Genomic DNA, 15,345 nt, shown 5'->3' with positions numbered 1-15,345 from the left:
TTACAAAGAGAAATAGCCTTTCACTCACTGCTGAAACGCAGCCATCTTTGCAGTATTTAACAACGCAGGCCCATATTCAGCCTGTATTGATATGGGATCTCAATCATAAAGTCCACCGTGGTGGAGTTTGTATGAAGTATGTGAAGCAGCTCCAGCCTTCTCTTCACGTTTATAATAGTGCAGCATTACCACCCACAAAAGGTGAGCAACATTGGCTGGGGAGTAGGGAGGTCTAGGGGAGCCAGGGCTGAGCTATGTCGGCACATTCCCACTGATTATGGGGTCACAAATAGGAATTAAAGTTGTCATTCCAAGGGGAATCCTCTCTCATGCAGAGAGATGCCATTGAAATGGGCTTTTTGCCAGCGTCAGTGAATCTGGCTCACAGTCTGCCTGAGGCAGGTACACATTAGATGGCAAAGGCTATTGAGCATAATAAGTAAATGTGGCCACAAACATTCTGAGCAAAATTCAGATAATAATCTGAAGGAGTTTCAAAGCTGCTGCAATTTGCACCATCTTCCGAGCCCTCTCGTCATGGAAGTAATGCCAGCTCACGCCAACTTAGACACAGGATAAGGGGGGCAGAAGGTGATTTGTTACAGCAGCTTAGAGTCCCTGCAGGTCACTCACCTTTCAGTTTGACCCTCAGAGTGCTACAGTTAAAGAACAGATTATAAATCAGAGCGTTACAATTCATGTGATAATTCTGCCTGCCTGAGGATAGCCCTTCAGATGAAGATGAACAAGGGCACTAGGAAACATACGGCTATCCACCAAAAAGGTTGATCCTTGCTCTTGCAAAATATCAGGGTGTTAATACTCAACCTGTCTTATGAGAAACTACAGTATTAAAACTCTCTTCCTCTGGAATTTATAGCTACAGTAGGATCAATGAGAACAGACTATCGTGGTTTTTGTGTCCTGTAAAGCAGTGAGCACTGGCTAATTTTTTCAAGCTGGGTGCCTAAAGTTAGGTCTTTAAATCCCTTGAGGCACCGGAATAAAAGTAGATAGATTTTCAATATTTCTGGAAAGTTGCAGCTCCCAATGACTTAGAAGTGCTCATCTCTTTTGGAAATCAGGCCACTTGTATCTAGATGCTGATATATGTATTTAGAAGCCCCACTTTAGACACCTAATTTTAAAATTCTGACCACTCTTCTTAAGTTATTCCTGGAGGTGCTTTTGCATTAGTAAAAACTCATTTTTTGACATTTTTACTCTCAGCAGAACTGTTGAGCTACCAGCCATATGGAGCTTTGTAGAATACAAAAAAGCTAGTGATTCCCAGCAGTTCAATGGGTTATGGAGGTTTGGGAGAAGAATCTAAAAGTGGCAGCATATTAAGGGAATCATATTAATGGAGGGGAGGAGGAGGATGCATTATCTGTGGAGGAAAATTCATATTTTATCTTTCCTTTTCTGAAGATGGTAGTTACCCAAAAAAGATAACTTGTAGCATATATTCGTCATTTTATAATTACCCGAAAATCAATGTAATACTTCACAATATCACTCACTATTTGAACCTTTGGTATGCCCTATTCCAGCTACAGAGCCAAATTTATCCCAGGCAGATGGGCAAAACCAGGCCTGAATTTGCCCCAAGGAATGAAGCTGGAAAAAACTACATGACTGTTAAATGTACACATGTGATAACAGGTGTCTCTTGCCAGATTTTCAAGACTAAGGTTAAGAGGACATTGTATATTATTGCTACTGACTTAAAGTTGGACTAAATGAAAAAATGAGACACTGGCATCTGAAGTAGCATAAGGTGAGGTCTAACGAATTTGAGTTTCAAGGGATGTGTATGTATTATCACAATGAAGACTATTATCTACATATCTCAGATTTTTCTTTAGAATCTATCCCTGCTCTAGTAAAATGCAGGACCTTATTGGGCTCTGTGGAAAAGCCATCATCACCTAATGAAAATAGTTCCATGATACAGTACAATTTCTCCTGAACAGATGAAGGGATAAAGAAGGCTGTCCTCCCCCGCAGTGCCCCAGGATAGCATGGATCTCAGTCTTTTTGATTGATTCCAATTTTTCCAAGTGACTTACATAGCTTAATCATGCTATATGATATACCTGCATATATACCTCAGCTGGTTAGCAGCTAGAGTTTTGTGCTTCTAATAAAACCTTAGACTTCTTAAAGAAAAATAATATAGGGTTTAGTTAAAAAAAAAGAGACAGGAAGAAAATAGTTTGCAATCATTTTCCCAGTATAGAAATCTGATAACCCCTTTTCAGCTAACTCTTATTCAGCCTTTTGGGGTCAATTCAGATGTGCCAGTAGCATCTTGTACTGGCTCATTTGGCAGTAGGCTAGATGTAATAGGGTCTTTATGAGACCGTGTGCCTGCTAAAGAATGGAGTCCTGTTTGGTCCTATGGTGACTTACCATCTCTGTAAAGATGGAAAATTACATAAATGGAGTGAAATTGGGGTAAGACACAACTGAATTCTTGATTATCCAACTCTCTCAGAATGCTATATTTTTTCATTTCATTAACATCTCTCTTTACGGAACTGGCAGCATAGGCTGATGGGTACACACGTGTTATGTTGCACTATACTATTTTAACAACATTTAGTTTCACAACACAGTTTCATTTTGGCATAAAAAGAGGAAGAAAGAGTCTAATGTGGTGTGGTTCTAATAAGTCAGTTATAAAACGTCCAAATCTCCCAGGGACTTCCCTTTAATTCTTCTGAGTAATGGAGAGTGAGAAACAAAATACATGTAATCTTTGCAATGTAAAAAAAGCTACATACAAGTGAGCTTTTAAACTGTCTGGAAGAACTACAATTTTTTTCTGCATGGTCATTTGCTGTTGTTTATCTTCTGTCTCAGGAAAGCAGCTAAGCCTTGAAGGTAAGAACTAAAACATATTATACACTGTACAATTCTCTGTAAATATTTTTCTTGCCTCTACACTTGGCTTGTTAGTGTCTGATTGGCAATCACATTGGTAAAATCCAGATAATCTTTGTCTGATTGGCATTTGGGCAGTGTAGGTTTGCAAGGATTTTACATAGCCTCTGTGAATTTCCACATGCAATTTCTGGTTCCTTCAGAAATGGTAAGTATATTACAAACTCCAGTCTAGTGTATCAGCCTCCAGAACCATGAGTCACAATAGTTAGTCTTTGATGTGGCTTAAGGATATGAAAACATAGTCACTCAGATCCTGTGTGGGCTCTTGGTACATGACTAGGGCTCTAGGCACTATCATAATGCAAGTAATAAAATAATAATCATCTACATTATGTAATACTTTTAAAGCAAGTGTAATTGAATGTGCTGCTTTTATGCTGATTATACCATTTTTCATTGATGTGTGTGTATGAGTTAGGAAATTATCCAAGCGACAGCTTAGAGGTAGAGTACTGCATATGCAGATTGTTTCCCCTAAGTAAAAAATGGATATTGTATATCTGTGTCAAAAGCTTTAGAATTTTTCTGAGCAACCCAATTATGGTTAAAATAAATATTACCCGTAGGACCTTTAATCCTTGCATTTTCTAGACTCACAGCAAATTCAGGAGTGCGCACACACACACACACACTCTCTCTTTCTCGCTTACATGTAGTCCCCAGCAGATGTAACCCTTTCATTCCATGGTCAGGTTCATGCACTCTCCTCCTGTTCACGCTTCATAAAATGGCAATAGTTTCAATAGCAATGTACTGTAGCTCTTTCTCTGTCCCCCACTCCTAGTAAGTGTAACACTTTCAGTGACAAGAGCACATGAATCCATTTCCCCCTGCTCCAATTACTTCAGATGCAAAATATTAATGAATTGTCACAACATGGATATAGCTTTAAAATGCACATACAAAATCCACAAAGTTAAGACGGACTAAACAAGAGATTTAAATTTACTTATAAGAGAGACATGTAGATGTGTAGAAACAAAGATTGTATCCCTCTAAATTGTCTAGTACAGGGGTTCTCAAACTGTGGGTTGCCAGTGGGTTTTAATGGGGTTGCCAGTGCTGGTGCCAGACTTGCTGGGGTCCTGGGCCGGAGCTGACGCCTGAGCCCCACTGCCCAAAGCTAAAGCCAGAGCCCTACCGCCTGGAGTCGAAGTTGAAGTGGTGCTCAGGCTTCGGTTTCAGCCCTGGGCAGCAGGGCTGAAACCCTTGGGCTTCGGTTTCACACTAGCAGAGTTAGTTATGGGTAGGTAGTGCCATGATTGCCCATTATGGAGGTTTTTTTTTCCCACCTTCCTCTGAAGCATCTGGTATTGACCACTGTTAGAGACAGGTTATTGGATTAGAGACAGCAACTGCCCAATCCAGAAGGGCAATTCCTATGTTCCTTTGTACCCCCTTTGTGCAGGCAAATTCATGTTTCGTATAATTTAGGCAGCTAGTTTGGAAGATTTGACCCATGTAATTGTAATCTAGACAAGGAGAAGATTCAGAGGAATCATAATCACAGTTGGCAAACACCCTCAAGAAAGTTATACACAAGGGAAGGAAATAACTCCTAGCTTTAGGTGGCAGTAGGCAAAGGAGATCTTGTCTGAGACTAATGAAGAAAAATGTTTATTTACTATTTGGAAAGGTTCTTAGCCATAATGGCAACAGAGCAGTATAATGAACTCCAAATAGAAGCACTTGAGGCACAGTCACTGTAAATATTTAACAACAGCTTGTGACGGGTTGGATCACAGGACCCCCCTGGGGAGCTGCCACCTGATGTGCCAAGACTACTTCTGCCCCTGCTTTCCTGCCCTATCAGCTTAGGACTTCAGTGCCCTGCCTGGTTTGAGCCAGACTCGCTAGCCTGCTGCAAACCCAGACCCAGGTCTGAATCATGTCCCCTAACAGCTGTAGGCTTAACTGAAAGCAGCTTAAGAAGTGTTCCTGTCTTTAACACTCAGATGCCCAACTCCCAATGGGGTTTAACCCCAAATAAATCCATTTTACCCTGTATAAAGCTTATACAGAGTAAACTCATAAATTGTTCACCCTCTATAACACTGATAGATAGATTTGCACAGCTGTTTGCCCCCCCCCCGTATTAATACATACTCTGAGTTAATTAATAAGTAAAAAGTGATTTTATTAAATACAGAAAGTAGGATTTAAGTGGTTCCAAGTAGTAACAGACAAAACAAAGTAAGTCACCAAGCAAAATAAAATAAAACACGCAAATCTATGTCTAATCAAACTGAATACAGATAATCTCACCCTTAGAGATGCTTCAGTAAATTTTTTCCTCAGACTGGACACCTTCCAGGCCTGGGCACAATTCTTTCCCCTGGTACAGCTCTTGTTCCTGCTCAGGTGGTAGCTAGGGGATTCTTCATGATGGCTCTCCCCTTTGTTCTGTTCCACCCATTTATATATCTTTTGCATAAGGCGGGAATCCTTTGTCCCTCTCTGGGTTCCCACCCCCTCCTTCTCAATGGAAAGACACCAGGTTAAAGATGGATTCCAGTTCAGGTGACATGATCACATGTCACTGCAGGACCCCAAGCCTTCATTCCTCCCAGCCTGACTCACAGAAAGGCTTGCTTGCAAACAGAGCCATCCACAGTCAATTGTCCTGGTTGATGGGAGCCATCAAGATTCCAAACCACCATTAATGGCCCACACTTTGCATAATTACAATAGGCTCTCAGAGTTATATTTCATATTTCTAGTTTCAGATACAAGAGTGATACATTTATACAAATAAGATGACCACACTCAGTAGATTATAAGCTTTGTAACGATACCTTACAAGAGACCTTTTGCATGAAGCATATTCCAGTTACATTATATTCACTCATTAACATATATTTATAAAATCGTATAGAGTGCAACGTCACACAGCTTTGCTATAAGGCTTTTCAGATGCAGAGTCTTGCAAAATGCAATTTAGAGTATATGGCCCAGGGAACCTTTTCTGACCTGAAATAAAGACCAAATTGGACAAAAAGGTGTAGGGGACTGGAAACTTATTGGGGTTCCCCATGGAGAATTTGTACAAGACTGTTCCATTGTGTACATGTTGGGCGGTGGAAGGGGGCAAGTTACTCCTCATCAAATGAGCAGGAACAGGGCTTAAATTCTCATAAAGTATTTCCCGGAGCTCCCCGGGGCTCAGGGCTTCTGTCCTGTGGGTTTGAAAATATTGATCAGAGCTTTGCTCTGGACAGCTCCAGCTGAATTTAAGCCATGAGCAGGAGGTTCAGTTTCCTAAATCTGGGGATGTCAGGGAATCCACCACAGGCATGGCCATCGTCATGGAAATCTTATGGTTCTGCCCTCTTTCCTGGCTCTTCCTAGCCCCCTATGGATCCTGCCAGTGAGGCTCCACAGACACTGCACTGTCAGGGCTCCACTTCCAGCTATAGCTCCTCAAGATGGGAGTAGGAAGTAAGTGCCATAAGGCATAAAGTTAATACTGATGGTCACTATAACTTTTGTATAAACTCCCTATAGGGTGGGCCTTGGCTGTACATCCTCCCATCTCCCCACCGGGATCCAGACCTCATGGAAGGGCTTCTCTGAGTCCTAGGGGGTGGGAGAGGATTGCCTGAAAGGGATCCATAGGATTTTCATTCCCCCTCAGGAAGGGATAAGGGATTATTTGCACCTATGATTCTAGGAAGCCTTGTATATGTATAGGGATCACATACAAAGCTGAACTCCAGACACCGAACAGCACACCTGGAAGGTTATTTAGGACCATACTTTGGGACCTTGCATGCCCAAATGTATTTGCGTCCATCCCTTTCTAAAAGCCCCATCCCACATATCCTTGTGCCCACTAGCTGTACTACATTCCTTTCACTTTCTCTAGAAATCTTCCACCTCACTCAGGCTTTAAGGGACAAGCAGATTTTATTATTACTCTTCTTATATATATATTGCTTCAGGCTCTTGCTTAGCCTAGGCCAGGCAGTCAGTTCAATTCTATGTAGCTATATAGCTTCTCTATCAGCTATGCACTGGGCTCTTTGTACACACATTGCCATCGTCTCCAAGCAATGGATCTGCCAGTCTGAGAAAGCCTATGATATTGCTGGGTTCTGGGCATTTACGCAGAGGCTCACTGTAGTCACACTAACCTTAGCAGCATAGATCAAGGGTCAACTCTTCTCTCCACTGAAATCAGGGCCGGCTCCAGGCACCAGCTGAGCAAAAAGCCAGAGCCGGCCCTGACTGAAATGCAAAAAATATCCAGGTTAAGGCATATGCCAGGGATTTGGTTTTAAAAACCAAAAAGATAAAGGTAATAAAGAATTTATAACAGGCAGTGCTTCTTTTATTCCTCCCCAGTGCAAGCTGTGCTAGTATTCCTTTAGAATTTAATCAATCACCATATTAAAAAATAACAACCAAGCAAGGGAAAAGTCCAGCAGCCCTGTCTCAGGGCAAAACATGTCAAGAGTAAAGACTGTGAACTAGGCCATCTGCTCTCTCTGTCCCCCATGGAATGAAACATTCACAATGTGAATTTTTCAAGGGAGGACAGGAGAAAAATGGACTGATCTAAAGGAACATGAAATCCTATCATTGCTCCAACTCTGTGGAATCCCTTATACACAATCTCTGTGCATTTGGGACTCTGTGGTGTGCATGTGTATTGGAGGCAGGAGAAAGTGGAACTGGGAATAACTGTTCTTCTCTTACCAAAGAAAAAGCACCTGCAGGAAATAATGCTGACCCTTTCCACATGCAAATCCCCTCTGTGTGGCCAGTTGCCAGTAGTGAGACCATGGCAACCTGCCTCTAGCTGAACTGATGGGCAGAGGATGGAGGGGATAACGTGAATGTATTGAGCTCCTGTGTAAATGTCCAGGCCCTCAGAATTGCCTCTCACCTCAGCATGATTTCGCTTGAAGATCTGGGAACATCTGCAGGCTGAAAGGGAAACAGTCCTCTACAGAGCAAGAGGGTAAAGCCCACTCAGCCAACTAGATTTTTCCAAGTACTCTGTGGGTCTGAACTTGCTCAGTTTCATGACTTTTCTGGGTGTGATCTAACCCTGAAAATAAGAACTACAGAATTTGGCCAAAGAAATGAAACCAGCAGTTTCAATTTCCTGCTACATCACTTTGTGATAGAAGAATGGTACATCTGGCAGCTGGGAAAACAATGATGACACATGCTACATAAACTGGGCACAGACTATGTACAATTATTAGAAATGGGATAGATCATGTAATATATAGTTTTACTTGTTTCTCAATATTTACACCAAAAATAAGTATATGGGTCAGTATCACAATAATTCCACCTTTGCTCTGACCAAAGTTAAAGCCAACACACTACTCTTTCCTGTGAAAGACTATAGGAGAGAACTATTTTGGCATCTCCTCCTGCTATGAGGGAAGCAGAATTTAACTGGCATTCTGCAGTAGATTTTCACGGCTCTCTTAGTGTGGCTAATAAATAAAGTAAACCAGCAGCAACTAATCCTAAGGGCAATTAAACCCCCGATAGGGTTTCTGTAGCTGTTTAAAAGGAAGGGATGCTAGAAACCAGTCATCTGAGGGGGCAAGGTGTCCTCATGGGAAAGAGATCTCCCCCTCTCTGGACCCCTCCATGGACACCAGTCCATGTCTCTTCCTGTGTTCTGCTAACCACAGTTTCTGCAGTCATAGGCTGTGGTAAACATGGAGTTGCCACAGGGAGAGAGGACAGCCAGAACCCAGAGTCCCTAACATATGTATGTAGATATTATCTCCACACAGATTACCTTCTGAGAGGCCCTGGGTGAATTGCTTTCTCCTCCCTCCTAACTCAGAATGGGTTCTTGCTCTAATGGGCCTGTCCTCTCCTGCTGACAGCTCCTTTCTGCCCCAGTTTCAGAGGACGGTTCCATAGCCAGGACCAGGACTTTGTCCAATATGTATTGCAACATTTTGTAATGGCTGCTGTAATGCAAGGAATGGCTCTTGGAGGAGGTGAAAGCCCTATCACACCCACCAATAATGAGCGACAACCACAAAGTTGGCATGTAGTATCCTATGTGCCACATAATGATACCACCTTTCCTTTCACAGTTTGTATAAGCATTTTCCAGTCACTTGTGTGCACTCAGTTCTGGTGTCCTGAAACAGTCAAATAAACTGAAAAATATCTATAACATGTGTTCCTGCCTGTGGAGAAAATATCTGTGCCTATTACATTTTATAATTGGATTAAATGTTAAATGAAGAGTCCTACACATTACTAAAATGAAGGCTTTAATTTCTCACCGATCACTTGGTAGTTTTGTACTATAAAAGTGATTTGAACATGTGAAATCTGCTTGGTAAAACTCAACTTCCTCTTTGCTATACCATGTGGGACTGGTCTAGGACCCCTTTCATACAGGATATTTTCCTGCCACTGGTTTAGAAAAACTGATGTGTAATTATGAATAATTATACTGAAATTGAATGATCAGAGTGCAGGGATGCTGAACATTTGCTGATGCATAGTGATGCACGTGTCTCCCAGTTACACAGTTCTATGCACTCTGACTGGTTTCTAAGTGTCTGATTTCAATAATCATTGTATGGCTATTTTTCTGTAACTATACTGTACGGCCTAAATTCTCAAAACTATCTAATGATTTTGGGAGCCTTGATTTCTGGGTGTCTGACTTCAGATAGTGTGGCCCTGTTTCCAGAACTGCTGAACATCCAAAACTCCAACCAAAGTGAACAGGAGCTGTGGGTATTGAGAATGTCTGAAAACCAGGCCCTAGCTGTCTCAATTTGGGAACTCAAAGTGACCATTTGGACTGGCTAATAATGGTTATCAGTCAGTCCAATTACAGAAATTTGTATAATCACTATATGGTGGTGTTTTTTAAATTAAAAAAGAAACCACGAAAATAACAATTGTTCAGCCTGAGAAGAAGGAAGAAGTTACACTCAGAACATGAAGCTGAGATCCACCTTTTCCAATGGTGGCATGTGAAGGTCTTCAAGTTTTGGAATAAATCCCATAGCTTGAATGTGCATGGAGAATGGAAAAAAAATCACCTTTTATGGCCACCCGCTGAAATCAATACACTTTCTGCAGAAACCACATAGATATAAACCACAAGCCATTGCACAAAATACCCTTATAAAACAAAAACACAGTATATTGCATGTGGTAGTGTGCATAAAATTATTTTATGTGATTGGTCTAACATAGAGGTTCTCAAACTGGGGGTCGGGACCTCTCAGGGGGTTGTGAGGTTATTACATGGGGGTCGCGAGCTATCAGCCTCCACCCCAAACCCCACTTTGCATCCAGCATTTATAATGGTGTTAAATATATTTAAAAAGTGTTTTTAATTTATAAGGGGGGGGTCACACTCAAAGGCTTGCTATTTAAAATGGGGTCACCAGTACAAAAGTTTGAGAACTAGACGCTCACTGCATTCACTCAAGCCATTTAAAAAGTGAGAAACTCTCATGGTAATATCCTGATCTGAAGCTAATCTATATGCAAACAATAACAGATTTTCAGGGGGAACATAATCAATACAAAAGTCTTTTTACAAACAAATGAACTATTTGCCTTTTCTTGTTGTTTTTCTGTTCCATCTTCCTGTTGGGTTATTCCTAATAACGATGATCTAATTTAATCTTTGATGTCTCATTTCCTCTTTTTTCAAGAATGTTGTCAGAAGGGTATCTTTGTGGAATCCCCTATTTTTGTGACGACTTCTTGAGTTCCAAGCTCTACAGAAAACGAGCAGCAGAGGAGAAGGTGCATGAGATGAGCTCCATGTGTGGCTTTACCTATTCCTCCATGGATGAAACACAGGGCAGAAGTCTCTTTCAGAGGTGCAGGTCTGTGAGCAAGTTCTTTTCTTCAGTCCATTCAAAAGGAAGCAAACACAACGGAAGACAGAAAGAGACTTTACTGCAGGTTATTCAGAGCACAGAGTTTGAAAGGCAAACATCTCCAGTTGGGGATATGTCTGGAGAATCCACAAGTAGAGATACCTACCTGGTTCCTTCTTCCTGTAAAAGCATTTGCAAGAATTACAATGATTTACACATTGCTGGAGGCCATGTGATGCCTATCAGCTCAGTAACAACAGATTTTACCTGTGACAGTGGGATAGGCCCATTTTTGGAGTCATCAGAGATTCCTCCACCTATGGAATCCATGAGGATGCCAACCAATGACCTCATTCGCAAGCCCGTCCAAGGGTACTCGTCATGCTGGCGAGTGACCAGCATAATGCAACACCAGCAGCCACTCTCCAATTCAATACTGAATGACTACCTAGAGCAGAAAGTGGTGGAGTTGTACAAGCAGTATATCATGGACAGCATGGTCAACAGTGCATCCCCCACTCAGATCCTGGCCTCTGAGCTCATCATGACCAACGTAGACCAAATCAGCATGCAGATATCACGAGAGAGGAATATGGAGACCACCAAGGCCAAAGACATGGTCATTAACTGCCTGTTACGACTGGCCAGTGGAAAAGTATCTAGTGAAATAAGCACCCCTAGTCTGCATATTTCGCAATAAAGCAGCATCAGTATGTAGACTGGTGGCATTAAGGTGGTCTGCAGCTAGAAAGCTTACAGGTTTTGTAAATACAAATGTTAAGTTCTCAGTTTAGTACTTTTCTGGTATTATTGAATTAAACCCTGTTATAACTAATAGTATTGTTATTTGACCAATTTTTGTTGGCCAAAGAGAAAAGCTTTCGAGCTACACAGATCTGGTCCTGAAAAAGATCTCTGTGTGGCTTGAAAGCTTGGCACTTTCACCCACCCAAGTTGGTCCCATAAAAGATATTACCTCACCCGCCTTGTCTCACTAATATCCTGGGACCCACAAGGCTACAACAACACTGCAAACATTATTGTTATTTATAATTTGTACTGTCGTTGCACCCAGGAGCCCCAGTCTTGCTAAGCTCTCCCTCCTGCTTGGAATCTGCCGTTCTATCATTTGTAGGGCCCTACCAAATTCACGGTCCATTTTGGTCAATTTCATGGTCGTAGGGTTTTAAAAATAGTAAATTTCATTATTTCAGCAATTTCAAGCTGAATTTAGGGGGGTGAGACAGCTCAGTGGTTTGAGCATTGGCCTACTAAACCCAGGGTTGTGAGTTCAATCCTTGAGGGGACCATCTGGGGCAAAATCAGTACTTGGTCCTGCTAGTGAAGGCAGGGGGCTGGACTTGATGACCTTTCAAGGTCCCTTCCAGTTCTAGGAGATAGGATATCTCCATTAATTTATTTAAATTTTATTTATAAAATTTCACAGTGTTGTAATTGTAGGGGTCCTGACCCAAAAAGGAGTTGTGGGGAGGTCGCAACGTTATTGTCGGGGGGGTTGCGGTACTGCCACCCTTACTTCTGCGCTGTTGCTGGTGGCGGTGCAGCCTTCAGAGCTTGGCAGCTGGAGAGCGGCAGCTGCTGGCCGGGAGCCCAACTCTGAAGGCAGAGCCACCACCAGCAGCAATGTAGAAGTAAGGATGGTATGGTATGGTATTGCCATCCTTACTTCTGTGCTGCTGCTCGCAGAGCTCGGCCCTCAGTCAGCAGCTGCCACTCTCCGGCTGCCCAGCTCTGAAGGCAGCAGCACAGAAGTAAGAGTGGCATGGGATGGTGTGTTATTGCCACCCTTACTTCTGCGCTGCTGCTGGCTGGGTGCTGCCTTCAGAGCTGGGTGCTTGCCATCAGCCACCGCTCTCTGGACACCCAGCTCTGAAAGCAGTGGAGAAGTAAGGGTGGCAATACTGCAGTGCCCCTAAAATAACCTTGTAACCCCCCTGCAGCTCCCTTTTGGATCAGGACCCCCAATTTGAGAAACGCTGGCCTTCCCAGTGAAATCTGTATAGCATAGAGTAAAAGCACACAAAAGACCAGATTTCACGGCAGGAGACCAGGTTTCATGGTCCGTGACGCGTTTTTCATGGCCGTGAATTTGGCAGGGCCCTAATCATTTGTACAAGTGTGAACCCCAGCCTTCCTCACAAACACAGCTGGCTGTGTCCAGATCTCGCAACTATGACTAATCTCTACTGTCTGCCCCAGCTCTATCCATCCCCTTACTTTCTTTGTTTCACCACCTTCCCTGCCCACTCTCTCTCAAATGCAATCCAAGGTCCATTCTGAGCCAAGTAGGCTCCCCAAGTGTGTGTATGAATTTGTTTTTCTCTGAACTGAACCTTTAAAAAGAACTGGGAAAAGTGATAATGATCTGCAATCACCTGCAGACATTGGGTTTTTTGCCAGCTAGCTGTATACAATGCAGCTTGGGGAATAGAACTGAGCTATAGAAAACATAGCACTCTACCACTTGAGCTAAAAGAAAATCTTCCTTAACAGATATATGTAATATCCTCTTTTTAGGCCATTTAATGAATATTTTCTTATGAATCAAGTTGTGTAGGGTATTGAAGGGAGCAGAAAATCGGATTAATCATAGTTGGGAGAATTCCAAACTGCACACTAAAGGCCTGACCCATTGAAGGTAACGGGACTATTTCCACTGAATGCTTGAGGAAGTCTAAATATCCCACCCAATAGCTGGCAGCGGTACATGTACACAGCAAGCAGTACATTAAAGTTTGGGCTTGTTCTTATTTGTTCCTAATTAACTTGTTTATTCATAATAGTGTCCCTTGCTGTGATCCCTGGCATGCACCTCAGATCACAGAGCCTGGCTCTTGATGTACTCTTATAAGGAAGTCCTTCCCACCCCCCAGACTTGCATTCACATTTTTTAGACTCAGTTTTTTGTGGAAGGTACTATCTCCTATTATGAGGTTGTACAATAGCTAGCATAATGGGGGGCCAGTCCTTCTGTGTGCTACTGTAATACAATAAATTATTAATAAACACCCACCAGGTATTTTTGCTTTGGCGATTCGTTAGAGCTTAATAGTTGCCTTTGCATCTCTCTCGGTGGGATCTTTTTTACTTTCATCTGTACAGTTTTTTTTATCAGCCTGTAACATTTTTTAAAAAAATAAACGTTACTTAAAACTTCATTTTGTTGCCGCTCTCTTGCGACAAATTGCTTAGTGATAACATTTATACTTCCCTACTGTGTGATAATTTCAGGATGAAATGAATATTTGAAGTAAAAATTGTTGAAATTTGTAGATTTCTAATACCTTTGAAGTGAAGGCCCCATTCAAATATAGGGGCGTTATATCTTGTTGTCATAGCAACCTACTATAATACTATTATGCAGCAAATCAGGAAAGGTAATCTTTCCTTTGTTACAGTTCAGGATACTTCAATGATCAAATGCAATTTACAAATAGAAATGATGCTATTTTCCATCCAAGAAACACATTTTCACGGTAGCATGTAGAGAGTTATGCAACATCAGTTAACAATAAACATCTCTTCAAATCCTTTATGGTCTTCTTTAAACCTGCCCAGAAGAATACGGATATGCTGGGCCCTTTAGAAGCTATTTGCGAATAGCATGTGGAGCACCGCTAGAGTAAGTGAATAATGCAAAATTTTTTTTTACAGATATGCATTTAGATTTTTAAATGAGTTTAGTTTGACCATACTTGTACCCTGTTTTTGGTTGCTTTCTGCTAACATTCAAATGATTGAGTTTTACTGAATCAAATGTTAGTAGAAAATGAATTGCAAAGTCAGAGGCATGAATATTCTTGCCCAAAGTGCTTGAATCCTCATCAAGGCACTGAAATTGTTTCTTGCAAACACTCAGCTCTAAGCATAGCATTTGCTGTTTGGCTTGTGATCACACAATTGACATTTTAATCAGCTGATTCTCATAAGTCCAGAACTTAATTTATTTTTCCTTAATGGTGGGTGCTTGATTAGCAAGTACAGTAAATATGTTTTAAAAAGTGTTTCCACTGAGTCATGTAGCATGGCAGGTATCCCGCAGATTCATGAGATGCAACTGAAACTAACTATAGTGAGAGTTGGTACGTAACCCGGCACAGTTAGATGGCTAAATGAGATATAAGAGATTAATATATTGCAGTTTTGGCTGCTGTCTCATTGGAGTTTTGATTTAGAATTGCATCATTGAAAAGGATTATTAATAATACGTTCTATTGGCAGTAGTGCCCGAGGCTCCATCCCCCTGCCATCAAGTATTTGATGTGGCTACCTTCTGCCACTCTTTTCTTCAGAATGGAAACAGATGTTACATCAGTACAGCCTGCGCTATTCAGGAATCCCAGTGGTTTAAAGCCCACAATGATCTCCAGAACATCAGCTGCCTTGATCACAAGCCCATGCAACACACTATATTTTGCCATGCAAAACTTCACTGTGGACTTCAAAGTTGTATCTGTCCAGTCCACTCAGTCAGGGCCGGCTCTAGGTTTTTTGCCGCCGCAAGCAAAAACATTTTTGGCTGCCCCCCACCCCC

General features: G+C 41.9%; 1 protein-coding gene across 1 annotated transcript; it reads left to right on the top strand.

Moving 5' to 3' along the window:
- The first annotated feature begins 2,825 nt into the window (after positions 1 to 2,825).
- LOC112107600 (uncharacterized protein CXorf21) lies at positions 2,826 to 11,490 on the top strand. Its single transcript, XM_024201373.1, has 2 exons — positions 2,826 to 2,889; positions 10,620 to 11,490. The coding sequence occupies exon 2, from the start codon at positions 10,621 to 10,623 to the stop codon at positions 11,488 to 11,490; it is 870 nt and encodes a 289-aa protein (XP_024057141.1). The 5' UTR covers positions 2,826 to 2,889; position 10,620.
- Positions 11,491 to 15,345: the final 3,855 nt, after the last annotated feature.

This window comes from Terrapene carolina, unplaced genomic scaffold (genome assembly GCF_002925995.2).
Source record: "Terrapene carolina triunguis isolate 2854851 unplaced genomic scaffold, T_m_triunguis-2.0 Scaffold22, whole genome shotgun sequence".
NCBI classification, from domain to species: Eukaryota; Metazoa; Chordata; order Testudines; family Emydidae; genus Terrapene; species Terrapene triunguis.
The sequence above is the reverse complement of the archived record's forward strand: the minus strand, read 5'-3'. Positions and strand labels throughout refer to the sequence as shown.

Coding starts and splice junctions, on each gene's coding strand:
- LOC112107600 (XM_024201373.1), top strand. CDS start 10,621: ATGTTGTCAGAAGGGTATCTTTGTGGAATCCCCTATTTTTGTGACGAC.